This window comes from Eubalaena glacialis, chromosome 9 (assembly GCF_028564815.1).
Source record: "Eubalaena glacialis isolate mEubGla1 chromosome 9, mEubGla1.1.hap2.+ XY, whole genome shotgun sequence".
Lineage (NCBI taxonomy): Eukaryota > Metazoa > Chordata > Mammalia > Artiodactyla > Balaenidae > Eubalaena > Eubalaena glacialis.
Genome location: NC_083724.1, coordinates 69749770 through 69768670, shown reverse-complemented (window position 1 = coordinate 69768670; position 18901 = coordinate 69749770). Strand labels below are relative to the sequence as shown.

Genomic DNA, 18901 nt, shown 5'->3' with positions numbered 1-18901 from the left:
GCTGCCTTTATTTTTATATTAAATGGTTTGATACATTAGTATGAATGTCTTTAGGAGGACAATTAAGATTTCTCATATATGGATTTGCCTGACTTCCCTGAAGTAAAACTTTATTCCAAAAATTGTGCACAATAAAAAGTAACTGACACTGCTTCTTTTCACAAAGAAGTATTCCAGTATCTCTTCTATTTACAACTGGAGCATACCTGTATTTTCAGTTTTTATCCCACCATACCAGTGGGATGAAGAGGTCACACTTAAATCTTTACAGCCCTTGACACTTTACTGTGCAGTAAGAATGTGGCGATAGATTTCTCAAACACTTCATGGCAGAAAAGGTTCTCAGGCCCTCCTCTCTTCCAAATAGCTGATTCTTTGCAACAAGGGAGAAAGGAAGCAACTCCACTTTTCATGGCAAGTAACATGTGGTTTCAAATCAGACACACAGAGATAAGAGAAGGAAATATATAAGAAGTAAAGATGCAGTTTGACACCTTTCTGACTGCCAAAACATAAAAGGTCAGAGAGTAAATATTTTCCACTCAACTATTAAATCTATTAGTGTAGACTAAAATTGAATGGTTATTCCACAAATGCTTGTTTGGAAAAAAATTTTCCATTTAATTAACAGTATATTTTTGTTGGTGGGGGGTAATATTAATATATCTTGTAGTATGTAATGTATTTAGGAAAACTTATGCCTTTACATGCTAAAGTTACAGATAATTCAATTTATAAATAGATCAATTCCACAAACTGTATAAGGGAGCATACACTGTCTCTTCTAACCAAATGTTAGTATGCAACAATACAGAGACCTTTTTTTTTTTTTTTTCATTTACTTACCAGCTTTATACGCTATTGCATTAGAAGCAGGCACAGACTTCTTATAACACAGAAACACACTGGAACCCCACTGTAAAATATAAATAAGGTTTAAAAAAAAGACAAAAGAGTGATAATAAATTGATTTTGTTGAATGTCTTCTAAAGATTTTGATTATTTCCTCAGGGAAGTCTAATTAAAACATGTTTATCAAACAGACTATATAGTATACAATATAGCAAAACATGAAACTGAAAACACTAGAAGAAAAGGAATAAAAAAAATTGCCACGAAAATTAAACTGATGCAAAGGTTGTTTCAAAAATTCTACAATTCTGTAATCATGCAGAGGCTGCCTCTATTTGAAAGAAACAGCACAAAACGTGGGTGCTGAGCCCAAACTAGGGAAGACTGGGGTCACTAGATGCTATGAAGTCATTATCTCCAGAGGCAAACCTGTCTTGACTAATAGCCTTGGGTGCATGGGTCATCTCTGCCTATACCTCATTTAAGCTAATATTAGTTTGCTTTAAGTTGTTTTTCAAAATAAACATAACCCAACAGTAAACTTTAGTGTCATAAAACTATAAATCCAATGTATATGTTGCATTTTCTTCTTCAGTAGAGCCCTTTTAAAATAAATATGAAAACTACAATATTTAAAATAAATAAATAAACATAAAGGGTGTCTCGACCCAATCTCCCTGCAATTGTCCTTGAAGACACCACTAAAACCCAAAGGCTAACAAAACCTGTATATTAGTGTAATGTATTAGCACATATCAAAAAAAAAAAAAAAAATCCCTGACTTTAATTTTCTATTTTCTGGATGAAATTATTCTAAAACATCAGGTAGCTAAGGATTTTTTTAAGTTATTATGAACCATAAAAATCAGAGAGCTAAAAGTAATAAAAAAAAATCATGAAAATATAAACTGAGTAAATAATAAGCCCAATAATAAAGAGAAGTCCAAAAATTTTTTTTTAAATTTTCATATGAAATTTTGGAAATGAAACTTCATTCTTACCATTCCGCAATTTAAGTTTTTGTCAACTTTGCAGAAGGTATGAGGAGGGGTTTCTCCCTTACTGGTTACGATAACACAGATATCAGTTACAGCCAACGAATTCTGGGGTCGAATTAGAGGAGCCCTTCGATAAGTGATAAAGATTCTTTGTGAAGTAGTTGAACTATTGTTGACATTGGCACAGCGACCATAGGGTGTGGCTTGGATCACTTCACATCCTGGAATTAGCCTTTCTTTCCCATCATATAAAACTCTGCATGGCAGGGAGGGAAGAAATAAATAGATAAGTAAACATATGTCAGGTTAATGCTAGTTTTCTCCTTGAGAACAAAATAAATTTTTTTTAGTCTCCCCTGTTGTTTCCCAAATCTTAACTGCAAACCAAAACTAAAATAATTACTTTGGGAATTATAAATCTCCTACTATTTTTCAACAGCTAGAATACAATTTTAGAAGTGTAAATAGGATCAAACAACTTGATTTTTTTTATTGCTTACTACAAGAAACATGTGAAACAAAAAAGGGGCAATACCACAATCACCCTCAGGTCAATTCTCAGAAGTTTTATCTAGTATTCAGATGTTTTCACAAAATTTACCTTCATAATTCCTGTCAAAATTTCACCTTTAAAAATCCCTTGACTGAAACTATAAAACACCGTTTAAAGAAATTAGAGATGAGCTAATAAATAAAAAGTCATCTCATGGTCATAGATAAGAAGACTTAATATTGGTTAGATGTCAAATTACTATCTAAATCCTAGCTGCCTGCTTCTTTAGAAATAGGCAACAAAATCCTAAAGTTCATATGGAAATGCAAGGGACCCAGTATAGGCCAAAGCAATCTGGAAAAAAACAACAGACTTGGAGGATTCACACTCCCCCATTTCAAAACTTACTACCAATCTAGTCATCAGTACAGTGCAGTACTAGAATAAGGATAAACATATAGATCAATGGAATAACGTGGACAGTCTGGAATTAAACCCATACACTTACAGTCAATTGATTTTGACAAGAGTGGCAAGATAAATCAATGGGAGAAGAATAATCTTTTCAACAAATGGTGCTGGGACAACTGGATATCCAAATGCAAAAGAACAAAGTTGGACCCCTTCCTTACACTACACACCAGAAAACCAAAAATGGATCAAACACTTAAATGTAAGAGTTAAAACTATAAAATTCCTAGAAAAAAACACAGGAATAAATCTTTGTGGCCTTGTGTTAGACTAAGCCTTTTTATATATGACACCAAAAGCACAAGTGACAAAAGAAAAACAGATAAACTGGACTTCATTAAAATTAATAACTTCCGTGCTACAATTGATACCATCAAGAAAGTGAAATGATAACCACAGATTGTGAGAAAATATTTGCAAATCATATATTTAACTAGGAAATTCTTTCCAGAATATGTAAAAAAAAATCTTACAAATTAATATAAAAAAATTACACCATTTAAAAATGGGCACAGGACTGGCAAAGGATATATAGGAATTCTCTGTACTATCTTTACAATTCTTCTGTAAAATTATTTTAAAATAAAACATCTTCTTTTTTTTTAATGGGCAAAGAATCTAAATAGACATTTGTCCAAAGAGGATATACAAATGTCCGAAAGCACATAAAAAGATCTTGAACATACTATTAGCCATTAGGGAACTGCAAATCAAACCACGATGAGATACCACTTCACTTTCATGGGAATGGCTAGAATAAAAAAGACAGATAGTAACAAGTGTCAGAAAAATTGGAATCCTCATACATTGCTGGTGGAAATCAACAGCTCTGGAAAACAGTCTGACAGTTCCTCAATGGGTTAAACATAGATTTTCCACATGACCCAAGAGGAAAAATAAACATAGATTCTTCTCAGTATATACACAAGAGAAAAGAAAACACATCTATACAAACACTGATACACAAATGCTTATAACATCATTATCCACAACAGCCAAAAAGTGGAAACAATCACATGTCCATCAACTAAAGAATGGATATGTAGACTGTAGCACAGCCATGTAACAATATCATGGATCAATACAAACAAGGAAGTACTGACACATGGTACAACATGGATGAACCTTGTAAACATATTAAGTGAAAAAAGCCAGACAAAAAAGACCACATATAGTAAGATCGCATTTACATGAAATGTCCAGAACAGGTATATCTACAGAGACAGAAAGTAATTTAGTAGTTGCCTAGGACTAGAGAGTAGAAAAGAATATTGGAGAGTGACTGCTAAGGGTATAAGGTTTCTTCTTAGAGTGATGAAAATGTTCTAAAATGGATTGTGGCTACACAACTCTGTGAATATACTAAAGACCATTTAATTGTACACTTTAGATGGGTGAATTGTATGATATGTGAATTATAGCTCAATGAAGTTGTTAAAGCCCAACTAAATATAACACTATAAAGCCTCCATATTTAAATCAAAATAGTATTGGCAAATGAGTAAATAGAAAGAAAATGAACAGAAATCTAGTATATGATAAAGGTGACACCTCAATACACTGAGGGAAATATGGACTTTTTAATTTAATAAGCAGTGCTTCAATAAGCAAATTGCCATTTGGGAAAAATAAACAAATAAAATTCTATCTATAGTTCACGCTATACACAGAAAGGGCTCCCAGTGGATCACATACGTAAATGTAAAGAATGAAAACATACTAAAAGAAAACCTAGCAGTAGGAAAAATGTAACTATGACTCAAAATCTAGAGGCAATAAAAGAAAAGAGTAAGAAAATAAACTTCATAAAATAAACTTTACATGACAAAAAAACGCCATAAACCAAGTCAAAAGACAAATTATAAGGGGAGAGGAATGGAGAAGGGGCAAAATAGGTAAAAGGGATTAAGAGATACAAACTACTTGTAATAAGTTACAAGGCTGTAATGTACAGCACAGGGAATATAATCAATATTTTATAACTTTATATGGAGTATAATCTATAAATATTCAATCACTACACTGTATACCTTATAAATTAACATAAAAGTGTAAGTCAACTATACTTCAATTTTTAAAAAAGACAAATTAATAAACTTGGAGAAAACATCTGGTGACTCTTTCTACAAAAAGTTCATCTTCCTAACACATAAAAATCTCATTAAAAAAAACAAGAAAAAGACCAAAAACCTGTTTTTATTTTTTTTACTTAAGCATATTGCTCAGTTTATTGGCATAAAGTGTACAAACCTGTATAACCAGCTCCAGACCAAAAAACAATCACCAATGGTTCTCATTATTCTCCCTTCCAATCACTATATCATTAAGGAAAACCACTATCCTGAATTTTAAAAGAATAAATTAATCAAAAACCTGTTTTTAAAAAAGACATTAACAAACAGATAATGCCAAAAGACATTAACAGTTCACAAAAGAAAAAACGGTCCTTAAACATTGAAGAAATACTTAACCTCATTAAAATTATTCTGACATACCATTTCTCTACTGTAAGACTGAAAAAATTCAAAAATCTTATCACATACTTTGTTGATGGCATTGTGGGGAAAGAAGCACTCATATACAGTGATGATGGTAGTATAAAATGGCACAATCACAATGGAGGGAAATTTGGTAACATTTAACAAAATTATGCATGTGTGTATCTTTTAACCCAGCAATTCCTTTCTAGGATCTACCTGAAAATATAACTCCACAAATATGTAACAACATATGCACAACATTATTCACCAAAGCATTCTTTAACGGCACAAGATAGGAAAAAACCCAAATGTCCATCAATAGAGGCTGGCTGAATAAAGTATGATACATCCACACAAATAAGTGCTACAAAGCTATAAAAAAAAAAAGAGTGAGAAAGATCTCCATTTTCAGAAATGGAGTGGTTCCCAGGAGATGTTGTTAGGTGAAAAAACAGAGTATAAAATAGTGTACATAGTATCTGCATTTTGTTTTACAGGAAGAAATAAAACTATACAATATGTGTTTGCTTATTTCTGTAAAAACACACATTGAAAGGATAAATCAGAAACTAAACAACAGGGGAGGAGAGGGCAGAAAGTATGGAGAAAGGAGTAGAGGAAAGAGAAACTGAAGCAATACTTCTCTAAATATATCTTTTTATGTGTTTTGAACCGCAACAATATTTTCCATATTAAAAGAAAGAATTTTAAAACAAATGAAACACAAAAAGGAACAAATGAACCTAACTGCATAGCAAATTGGTAATATAACCACATAGAAAAACTATTTCATATAATTTTTTAACACAGTACTCTGTAAATGCTTAATGGGTTTTATTCTAGGGACAAGGAACTCAGTAACAGAATTACTATTGGTAGTAAAACTGATACTATAACTTCAGATTACCTTATGTAAATAAGATAAAGTAATAAGTAACATATTTATGATTTAGAAACCAAGATTTTCAGCATAAGAGAAACAAGATACAATCCAAAATGAGTTCAGTAAGTTTTTAATGTTAAAATTTGAAGTTGAAATATGAGTATGAACTCATGATTTATATATATATTTATTTATATAAAAAATAGACACCTCAGTAACAATGAATACACATAGCTCCAAATTTTGATTGACATAGCAGTCAGCTGGAAAGGGCTCCCACTGGCCAAACTTGGGACAATTTGGGCAAAAAGAATAAGGATTGTAATTGATTTTTATCAAACGGAATAAATTAAAATTCACAGTTCCTCAATTATACTCAAAACAAATATAAAAATTTGCCTCATTAAAAAAAATGAGGCCAAGATAATAGGAAAGCTCTTCATTATAATAAAATGCCAATTAAAAATGCATTTTTTAAATGACAGTATTAGAAAAGTCTCATTTTACATCCCCCCATACAAGATCTAATTCAGGCAATGATCAATGGAAACAGTAAGTGAAAAGGTGTTAGGGGACAAGATATTTAAACAATGCCCACAACTCCACAAATTACTTAAATAACAGAAAAAATAAAAATGCCTTTACAATAGATAGCAAGCAATTAACCATTTTAACCAAGTGACTGAACTTAGCATCACTAATTATGGGACAATCTGCCACTACATGCTTTCCTGATGCTAGCGCTACCTGTAAGTATTCTTGCCAAAAATATTTAATGTACATTTAATCGAGACTTTAAACCTAACATCCAGTTTACAGGAAATACTGACAATAAAGGAACAAGTTAAATGACTTGATGAGGAAACAATCAGATAAATCTAGAATGTAGGGCATTCTATAAGACAAGTGGCCCAGACTCTTCAAAATGTCTATATATCACAGAAAAATGTTGGGGAATGTTCTAGATAAACAGACTAAATAAAGAGGTACAATAACCAAATACAACAGGTAAGCCACGACAGGATCCTGGATTTTTTTTTAAGCTATAAATAAACATTTTTGAGACGACTGCAAATATTTGGCTAGGGAGTGGATACTGAAAAATATGATGGAATTATTAATTTTCTATATACCATGGTCATTAGGAACATGTCTTAAGGGATGCATGGTGAAGTATTCACAGGAGAATTGTTATGATAGCTTCAGCCTCGTTTCAAATAGTTTAACAAAAATATTGGAAAATGTTAATTTGTTGAATCTAGATGGACAGCGTATTGTTCATTATACTACAGTTTACCATTTAGGAGAAAAGGATACTGGTGTTTATTACAATATTCTGTTAACTTTTCCGTATGTTTGAAAATTTTCAAAAACCAAAAGTGCTGGAAAAAAAAATTCATATGAAAGTCAATCAATCTGATAAGTGAAGGAAGATAAGAACTTTGTATAGTAGTCTGTGATTCCTTATCTCAAAAAACACATCTGACATATACAATAATACAGTGACCTGTTTAAATTACACTTTATGGAGTATTTGAAATTATGAGGGAATATCAGATCTTACATACTTTAACTTAACATCTTTTCCAGGAAAAAAAAAAACTGTTATTTTTATAAATATCTCATCTTGTTTATAAAACAGTCCAAAAGGTCAAAAGTTTGACAACTCTGTTTCATATTTAGTTGAATGAGATGGGTACCTGTCTTTATACTGGCTAACAGGTTTTTCCAAACCTCACTAGTATGCTTAATTGAGGGGAAAGAGGGGAAAAAAGACCAAATCACCAGATATTAACAATTATTTGATCTGGAGAGAAACTTTACCACCATGATCAGCTAAAAGACGACCGCACACTCAAGCAAACCTGGATCAGTTAACAGAAATTAGAAGCCTTAGGGAACTGCAAGATATATATGAAAGACCCGCTTGCAACCTGAAAGCATCTAAGTATAATTATCTAAGTCATCATTTTTAAGTTATGCCCCTGAATCACAAGGAACAACAATCTTTCAGAGACTTATACCCTTTTAATTACAACTATATGGTGGGAGGTCTGGGGATGAGGATGTGAACAGATAACCTTTAAAGGAGAGAACAGTGAGGGCTGGAACACAAGGTAAGTCCCTGGGGCTGGTTTCCCTTCAACTGACATGAATATTATCAAACTGTTATCCTGTACCCATCCTGTTATGGATATTACCTATCTTACCTATCTTCTTAAGAAAACCATAGAGAAAATAAAAGAACTCACAGTAAAACCTCTCAGTCCTATATTTTCAACCCTTCCTTCTCCATTGGTTTCTTCCCTTCAATATAAAGATGTTCAAGGTTCTCTCCTGGGAGAAATGTTAAAAAATAGCCCTGGGCTCTGTATCCCCTCACCTTCCAGGTATCCTAAACCATTGCTGCTGGGGATTTCGTTAAAATACAGATTCAGTAGGTCTAGGGCAGTGCCTGAGATTCTGACTCTCTAACACACTCACAGGCCCTATGGACAATACTGGTCCATGGACAAAACAGCAAGGCCCATAACTATCTTCTCTTTCCCTTAAAGTCACACTTTCAAAAAGAAGCCTCTATAACTCCAATTCCCAATCATGCTCCGTCCTTTCTAAACTGGCTCTTATGTCCACTAATCTTATAAAGTTGTATGACCCCCACTGCAACTGTACTGACTTGAAGGAAAATTGTAGAAGCTAAATAGGGTGATATGTACTATACTAAAGGAGTTAAAATAAAGTAAGATAAGGACAAAACATCCTTTGGCTTTGGAAATGTGGACATAATGAGGACCTTGGGACAATTTCCCCAGAGCTCTGTTGGAACAGGAAAGGAAATGATGAGCAAAACAAGCGGTGGTCAAATGTAGCAGCTCACTACCGTTCTTAATATCAGAACAACTATGAACAGAACCACCAGCAACCAACTGTTTAAAAAAAAACATTTCGTGGGACAATCGGTAATTTGGATATATGATGATATTCAAGAATTAATCATTTTTTTGGTGTGGTATTATGGTTACATTAAAAGAGAGACTCAACCTAAGAAACGCAATTGATGTAATACATCACATTAATAAAATGAAAGAAAAATCCACATGATTGTTATCAATTAAAAAAGAAGAGGCAATTGACAAAACCCAACACATTTTTATGGTAAAAGCCCTCATAAAACCAGCAATAGAAGGGACCATCCTTAACATGATAAATAGCATTTATGAAAAACCCACGGCTAACATCATACTCAATGGTGAAAGACTGAAAGCCTTCCACCTATGATCAGGAATGAGACAAGGATGCCTGCTTTCACCACTGCTATTTAACACCATACTGGTAAGTTCTAGCCAGAGCAATAAGACAAGGGGGGTGTGTTTGGGGGGGATAAATCAAAGTGCAAAGGAAGGAATAAAACTATCTCTATTTGCAAATGACATGATCCTATACAATAAAAAATACCCCCAAAATCCACAAGAAAGCTATTAGAGCTAACAAATTCAGCAAAATTGCAGGGTATAAGATTAACACATGAAGTTGATAAAACCCACCTGTGTTGCCATACATCAGCAATGAACAATCCGAAAAAGAAATTAAGAAAATAATCCTGTTTATGACAGAATCCAAAAGAATGAAATATTTAATAAATTTTATTAAGGAGGGACTTCTCTGGTGGTGCCATGGTTAAGACTCTGTGCTCCCAATGCAGGGGGCCTGGGTTCGATCCCTGGTCAGGGAACTAGATTCCACATGCATGCTGCAACTAAGAGTTCGCATGCCACAACTAAGGAGCCGGGTGAGCTGCAACTAAGGAGCCCGAGAGCCACAACTAAGGAGGCCACCTGCCACAACTAAGACCCAGCGCAACCAAATAAATAAAATAAATAAATATTTTTAAAAATTAATTAAGGAGGTGAAAGACTTGTACACTAAAAACCATAAAACAGTGCTAAAAGAAATAAGACCTGAATAAACGGAAAGACAACTCATATAGTTTGGAAGACTTAATATGGTAAAGATGGCAATACTCCCCCCAAATTGATATGCAGATTAAATGCAATCCCCATCAAAATTCCAACTGCGTGTTTTGCATAAATGAACAAATTGATCCCGAATATTTCCCAAGATGCTCTCAAATACATATGTTTGTACTAACTGATGGTAATTATAATGAGCAGAAGAGCTTAATACATGACATGTATATATGGTAAAGTATTATAGGCATTCTCAAAGCACATCTTATTTAAAGAAGAGTCAACATAGACATTTTTGGAGAAAAAGCTTTTACACAGAAGAATGATCTTCATTGGCTGTGGACTAGACACTAAATACCTCATAACAACTATACTCCTTCTAAACCGTAAATGCTTTGCTCCTGGCATTAAAAACCACACAGTGCAATTGTATTTTTCATCTTTTTTGTGTGTTTGTGGCCATGCCCCATGGCATGCAGGATCTTAGTTCCCCAACCAGGGATCAAACCCGTGCCCCCTGCAGTGGAAGCAGGGAGTCTTAACCACTGGACTGTCAGGGAAGTCCCAATTGTATTTTTTAAAACAGGAATGTTCCTTTGTTAAATGAGTTCAGAGCTTCACAAAAGCTCATCGCGTAACCCAACTAGCTCCTTAAAAATATACTGTCTTTTATTATAGCTTTTTGTTCTTTTATGTTTAATTAATAAGCTTATCTGATACGTACAAACAGAAATGAAATCACATTTCAGGCTCTAACGCCTTCATTTCAATATACTTTTGAAAGGAAATAATCTAATGACTCAATCCTATACAGAGAAATTCAGTAAGGACGGACAGAGATACATAATATCTTACTATACTTGATTTTGAAGTAACAAATAATAATAGAACTATCAAGGATTTTGAATTTCTATTGCCATGAACCTTAAATAAATTTTATTCGCTTCACTATAGCAAAAGAAAATAAGTCACCGTACCCAATGTCAATAAGGGGTGGTTTATCTCTCCCTCTCTTATAACAGAGGAACAGTTCTGGGCTTTTCAGACTTCCATAGTTCAAGTTTGCCTGGAGAGCTGACGGAGTGGCTTCAACACAGGTGTAACCCTCAGGTACTGTTTCCCCAGCTGATTTGTTAATAACTGCAATGTCTGTAATTGGAGCTTTAGGTCCAGTAGACTTAGTATCTAAACGATTTATTTCTTGATCCAAAAGAGTAGATGTATCAGTGAGACCTGCCACAACAAAGTAGTCAGTCACTCTTGGCCCTTTGTCTTCTATCATGGCTGCTTCTATATATCCTAGAAGAGAGGAAGAAAAAAAAAAAGACATCAATTAAATAAAATGCTTTATCCTAACTCACTAAATTAAAATACTCCTAAGTTAACAAGTGATTAACAGGCACACTTCCCAGTTGGATTTATAATCAAATTGTTATTCTGTAGAAGAAGACTGTATTTTTGTTTTTTTAAAAAAATAATAAATTTATTTATTTATTTATTTATTTCTGGCCACGTTGGGTCTTCATTGCTGCGCACGGGCTTTCTCTAGTTGTGGCGAGCCGGGGCTACTCTTCGTTGCAGTGCGCAGGCTTCTCATTGCGGTGGGCTTCAGTAGTTGTGGCACGTGGGCTCAGCACTTGTGGCTCACAGGCTCTAGAGCGCAGGCTCAGTAGTTGTGGCACACAGGCTTAGTTGCTCTGCAGCACGTGGGATCTTTCCAGACCAAGGCTCGCACCCGTGTCCCCTGCATTGGCAGGCGGATTCTTAACCACTGTGCCACCAGGGAAACCCAAGAAGCTTGTTTTGATATCATCTTGTCAGCTTTTACCTCGTATGAAGTACAAGTTTACGGCATCGATTCATTTGTAATTCAACTATGATCCTATTATGTGCCTAAGGCCCTGTTAAGGATAATCAAACTATCAGAAGTGGGCTACGGTGCTTTCCTTTCAGCAAAATGCACATAATGAACAAAATTCATACTATTTTTTAAAAGTCATTCTCTTTTGAGTTACAGAATTCCTAGAGCGAACTTCACATTTAAACAAACGAAATGAGTTCATCATAAATTATTCAAAGTCTAACAGAAAAGATAAAGGTACTAGTAATAAACATAATTAAACCAGTCTCTTAATCCAATCAGGAGTCTGTCCCTATAGTTAAAAAACTTTATGTAAACACCGTATAAACTAAGTAAGTTTAGGGGTCATTAACTATTTCATATATAGATACCAGACAGAGCATAAAAAACCATAACCAAAGAAGACAAAGTTATACAAAATACGTATTAAGAGACTTAGGTAATACATGGTAGAAACCTAGAGAATATGAACACTGAGTCAAGATTTCTATTATCTTTAAACTCAATACCTCTAAAAATAAAATTAAGCTTTTGAAATTTTATTTTCTTTAAATATTTATTTATTTATTTACTTATTTAGGCTGCACCGGGTCTTAGTTGTGGCATGCGGGATCTTTAGTTGCAGCATGCGGGCGCTTAGTTGCGGCATGCACGCAGGATCTAGTTCCCCGACCAGAGATCGAACCCGGGACCCCTGCATTGGGAACACAGCGTCTTATCCACTGGACCACCAGGGAAGTCCCTGGAATTTTAAATATTTCTATGGATTTTATGTGCTTTTTAAAAAACTTTACTGAGGTATAATTTACATACAATAAAATGCACATATTTTAAAGTGTACAGTTTGGTAAGTTTTCACAAATGCATACACCTGTGAAACCATATCACAATCAAGATAGTGAACACATCCATCCACATCCAAAATATTCTTGTACCCCTTCATCATCCCTCCCTCCCCAGGCAAGGAGTGACCTGCTTTCTGTCACTACAGATTAGTTTCTAGAATTGATATAAATGACATCATACAGTATATTCTTTTTTGTCTGGCTCCTTTCACTCATTGTAATTATTCTGAGATTCATCCATGTTACTGTTTATATCAACAGTTCATTCGTTTTTATTGCTGAGTAATATTCCACTGTTGAATATACTACAAAATGTTTATCCATTCACCCATGTTAATAAACATATAGGTTATTTTCAGTTTGGGGCTATTATAAAGCTATCATGAATACCCACGTACAAGCTGTGTGCACGTATGCTTTCATTTACCTTAGGTAAATTCTAAGATGGAATGGCTAGATCACCTGGTAGGCATATGCAATTCTAAAAAAGTGCCAAATACTTTTCTAGAGTGAGTATACCGTTTTACATTCCTATCGTCAGTATATGAGAGTGCCGCTGTTCCACATCTTCTCCAACACTCTATAAGGTCAGTCGTTTTAATTTAAACTAGATTCTACTATGTCTACAGTGATACTTAGCTATAGTTTTAATTTGTATCTTTCTAATAACTAGTAATGCTGACCACCTTTTCATGTGCTTATTTTCCATGCATACATTATCCTTTTCATACATTCTTGGATTCTGTTCACTAAAATTTTGTTTATAATTTTATATATGTTAATGAGGGATACTTGTCTATAGTTTTTGGGTTTTTTTGTTTTTTTCCTCTTGTAATGTCTTTATCTGGTTTTCACATCAAGGTAATGTCAGTCTCACAGAATGAGTCGGGAAGACTTTCCCCCTCTTCAATTTTCAGGAAGAGTTTGTATAGAATTGTTATTATTTCTTCCTTAAATGTTTGATAGAATTCACCTGTGAAATTATCTGGGTCTAGAGTTTTCTTTGAGGGTAGGTTCTAAACTATAAATTCATTTCCTTTAACAAATAGGGCAATTCAGATTACGTATTTCTTCTTGAGTAAACTTTCATAGTTTGTGAAGGTCTTAGTCCATTCAGGCTGCTATACCATAGGTTGGGTGGCTTATAAACAACAAAAAATTTATTTCTTGAGGCTGGGAAGTCCAAGATCAAGGCACTGGCAGATTCAGTGTCTAGTGATGGCTGGCTTCCTAGTTCATAGAAGGCTGTCTTTTCACTGTAACTTCACAGGGTGGAAAGGAACAAGGGGTCTTCCTGGAGTCTCTTTTAGAAAGACACTAATACCATTCATGAGGGTTTCATCCACATGACCAAAGCACCTCCCAAAGCCCTACCTCCAAATACCATCACACTGGGGATAACGTTTTAACATAAGAATTGGGGGAGGGCATACACATTGAGTCTATGGCAAGGAATTTGTCCATTTCATCTAAGTTGTGTAATTTACTGTATAAAATTCTTCATAATATTCCCTTATTACCCTTTTAGTATCTGTAGATTATGTAGTGATGTCACATCTCTCATTCTTGATATCGGTAAGTCTATGTCTTCTCTCTTTTTATCCTGATCAGTCTGGCTAGAAAACTGTCAATTTTATTGATCTTCTCTAAGAACCAGCTTTCAGTTTCACGGGTTTTTTTCTATTGCTTTTCTATTTCATTGATTTCTACTTTGAACTTTATTACTTCCTTTCCTCTGTTTATGTAGACCTTATTTTTTTTTTTAATATTTATTTATTTATTTGCCTGTGCTGGGTCTTAGTTGTGTGCACATGGGATCTTTGTTGCCACATGTGGGATCTTCGTTGCGGCATGCGGGCTCTTAGTCGCAGCATGCGAGATCTAATTCCCTGACCAGGGATGCAACCCAGGCCCCCTGCATTGGGAGCCCGGAGTCTTAAACACTGGACCACCAGGGAAGTCCCTATGTAGACTTTAATTTGCTCTTCTTCTTCTAGTTTCCTACGGTGGAAGTGGAGGCCATTGATTTGAGGTCTTTCTTCTTTCCTAATGTAGGTATTTAGAGCTAAAATGCACCCCCCCCCCAAATAATGTTTTAGTGGCATCCCACAGATTCAGGTATGTTTTCTTCTTATTCAGTTCAAAATATTTTAAAATTTCTCTTTCTTATTTTCTTTGACCAATGGGCTATTTAAAGTATGTTTTGCAGTTTCCAAATTTTGTACTTGGAAATTTTCCAAGAATCTTTCGGTTACTGACTTCTAACTTAATTACACTGTGCTCAGAGGATATACTGTGTATGACTTGAAGTCTTTTATGTTTATTGAGATTAGTTTTATGGCTAAGAATATAGTCTATTTGATAATTATACAATGTGCATTTTAGCGGAATGTGTGTTTTGTTGTTGGAGAGAGGTCAAGAAGGTTATTAGTGTTGTTCAAATCTATATATCCTTGCAGATTTTGTCCACTTGTTCAATCAATTATTAAGAGTGGTATTGAAACTATAGTTCTGACTATAATTATAGATCTGTTGATGTCTCTTTTCAGTTCTATCAGTTTTTGCTTCATGTACTTTGAAGCTCTGTTATTAAGGGCATAACTATTTAGAATTATCCTTTCGATGAACTGACCTTTTTATCATTACAAAACGACCTTCTTTATCTCTGGTAAAAATGAGCCTGTATTAACAAAACCTTTTAAAAAATATTAAAATATTTATTAAAAACTTAGATATATAGTTAAATATTAGACTTCATTTTCCAACTATAGCCAAGATAACCTTTCCGAATCAATTTCATTTCACCTTACTGTTTAGAATGGCATACATTTTAATAAATAAATACTGTTAATATCAACAAAATATTATTAACTTCAATTTACAAGGCTAAATGTAGTTTACAAAATTCCTCTCATTGTAACAAAAAGAGTTTTTTAAAGGTTCAAAACTATGTGTTCCTTGGTGTTCCAAACCATACAGAATGAAAAATGAACACTGTTTAAACCACAAAGAAACTAGAGTATTATCAAAGTTATTTGCTACATTTAAGCAATTTAAAATAGTGCCTTAGTGATTCCATTTAGAAAGCATTATCAACATCAGTTATGCTGGCTGGATCATGGAGCTACAAAATTGAAAAAGCAAGTCATTTCAGATAAAATCAGTTTATTTTTAAGAACACAAAGCAGTGTAATTCTCTACTGTTGCACCTCAACTGAAAGTTTTGTAAAGAAGGAGGGCTGTAAAGAAAGGCTGAAAACACAAATGCTTTAAAGGGGTCATACAGGATATAAGAGTTGTGGGAACTAGAGACCACAGGCAGCCACTACTGTTCAGATCCATCCAATTGTTGCCAAACAGACTGGACAAAACCAGAATTTCCTTTTTGTCTTTTCAAGGGAAGCCAAAATAATCCGGATTTTTTCCCCCAACATTCCAGGGTAGAACTCTTGTGACCTAAACATGTGTCATCTACCTCTCGTGCCAAGTGTGACTGCCAGGGCCTTAGAGAGCCCAGTTAGTTCCTTTCCAACTTTACCCTGACTGTACAGAGTCGAGCATTGGAATAATCTGGATTTTTAATGTAAATCTCCAAGTTTTAAAGTATCAGCAACTAATTCAAAATCCTTAAACACTAGTAAGTTCAAACAAAACACATAAGCAGGTTATATTCACTCTAAAGATTAAATATCAAAAAAAGAACAATTTCTAAATTTCATTTAAAAAATACTGACCTGGTTAGGGACTTCCCTGGTGGTGCAGTGGTTAAGAATCCGCCTGCCAGTGCAGGGGATATGGGTTCGAGCCCTGGTCGGGGAAGATCCCACATGCTGCGGAGCAACTAAGCCTGTGAGCCAAAACTACTGAGCCTGCGCTCTAGAGCCCGCAAGCCACAACTACTGAAGCCCACGCGCCTAGAGCCCGTGCTCTGCAACAAGAGAAGCCACCACAATGAGAAGCCCACGCACCGCAACGAAGAGCAGCCCCTGCTCACCACAACTAGAGAAAAGCTCGTGTACAACAACGAAGACCCAACGCAGCCAAAAATAAATAAATAAATAAATTTATTAAAAAAAAAAAATACTGACCTGGTTAAATACCTAACTTCACCATGAAAGATATGTGAGCCAATGAACCTAACCTATATAAAATTGATAATGTAATCACATAGAAGGGTATGGAAAAAGACCTACGTGAAGAACTGAAAATAAATCTTAACCTTTACTTAGAAGGCTTTTTTTTAAAAACTGGTATATTTGTAGCAATTCTGAAATTATTCTATCAATATATGTACTCTATGATTGCATAATTGTAGGAGACCAGAGCTCTTGCTATGAGAAAAGGGAGATACAAATAAGGGACGGGAGAAGACAAGTAAGAATCTCTGTTTTAGAATGGAATTAGAGGTATCAGTATGAACTCATGATTTTAAAATATATATGCACTGAAGGCAATGTGGTACCTTGAACTGGATCACAGAATAGAAAAATTTTTATTAATGTAAAAATTAGTGAAATTAAAATTTGGATTTTAGTTGACAACAATGTAACAATGTTGATGTCTTAGTTTTGACAAATGTACTATGGTAATATAAAATGTTAGCCATAGAAAAATACAGGAAATCTCTGTACTATTTTTTCAACCTTTCTGTAAACCTAAAATAATTCAAAAATAAAAATGTTTAAATACACATGTGTCAACATTATTGATAACAGAAAAGAAATGGTAATAGCCCAAATGTCCATCAACTGACAAAGGGATAAATAAAATGTAGTACATCTATACAATGGACTATCATTCAGCAATAAAAAGAAATTAAATACTGATACATGCCACAACATGGATGAACCGTGAAAACATTATGCTAAGTGGAAAAAGTCAGTCACAAAAGACCACATATAGTATGATTCCATTTATATGAAATGTGCAGAATAGGCAAATGTACAGAAAGAGAAACTTGTTGGCTGCTAGGCCTGGGTGTTGGGGGAAATGGAGAATGACTGCTAATGGGTATGGGGTCTCTTTTTGAGGGAATAAAAATGTTCTAAAATTGATTGTGATGATAGTTGAGCAATCTGTGACTACACTAAAAACCAATAAATTGTATACTTTAAATGGGTGAATTGTGTGGTGTATGAATTATAGCTCAATAAAACTGTAAAATATGTATGTGTGAGTGGGTGTATCTCCTCCTTCTATCTGCTAAAAAGAAAACCCACCAGCTGTGTTACCCCACCAGCAACAAACAAATCCAGCACCTATATCACTGTTTCTTAAAGACATTTCCCAGCCATGAGATACTAGAGCTCCTTGGAGAAATGGCCAATTCCAAGGCTGGGCAAAAAAAGCACAGGATGCACCTAGAACATCTTATGCAAGGCAGAGAAAAAAAAAGCACTGCTCAAAGACTAATGGGGGCTCCTATCAAAAGGACACAGAAACTAGCTTGATGAGTCTCCCATTGGCCAATCTGGGAACAATTTCAGCATTAAAATGAGTGACAATGATGGATTATAAAACACTGACTTTCTTTTAAGCCTTGAGTCCGTACTGATATTATAAAGTAAATGAATGAAAGTGAAGGAAGGAAAGGAAGGCTCTTCAAAACAGAATACACACTAATAAACACAGAAAGAATGATTAAAAACCATTTTACAAGCATCACAGTATTCACATTCAAGCAAGAATTACCAATGCATACTAAAACTACTGGGTAGAAAAGTGACCAAGATGACAGAATAGGAAGACCCTGAGCTTACCTCTTCCCAAGGGCACACCAAAATTGCAACTATTTACAGAGCAACTATTGATAAGACCTGAAAACTAGTGGAAAAGATGTTCTACAACTGAAAATATAAAGAAATAATGAAAAAAAAAGAGGAGTGGAGACACGATATGGTAAAGAACCACATCTCCAGGTGGGCAACCCACAAGCAAGAGGATAATTACAACTGCAGAGGTCCTCCCCAAGGAGCCCCAAATCGGGCTCCCCAGCCCAGGGATTCTGCAACCAGGAAGATGAGCCCCCATGATGTTTGGCTATGAGGGCC

General features: G+C 34.6%; 1 protein-coding gene across 2 annotated transcripts in view; it reads right to left on the bottom strand.

The window, feature by feature from the left end:
- Nucleotides 1-18901, bottom strand: part of DENND4C (DENN domain containing 4C) — a 127140-nt gene that overhangs the window by 80732 nt on the left and 27507 nt on the right. For both annotated transcript variants that reach the window (XM_061200464.1, XM_061200465.1), the window contains exons 2-4: nt 11123-11444; nt 1854-2106; nt 847-916 (exon numbers count right to left, since the gene is read on the bottom strand). In XM_061200464.1, coding sequence (XP_061056447.1) covers nt 847-916; nt 1854-2106; nt 11123-11427 — 628 coding nt within the window. In that variant the 5' untranslated portion in view covers nt 11428-11444. The remainder of the gene's footprint in view (nt 1-846; nt 917-1853; nt 2107-11122; nt 11445-18901) is intronic.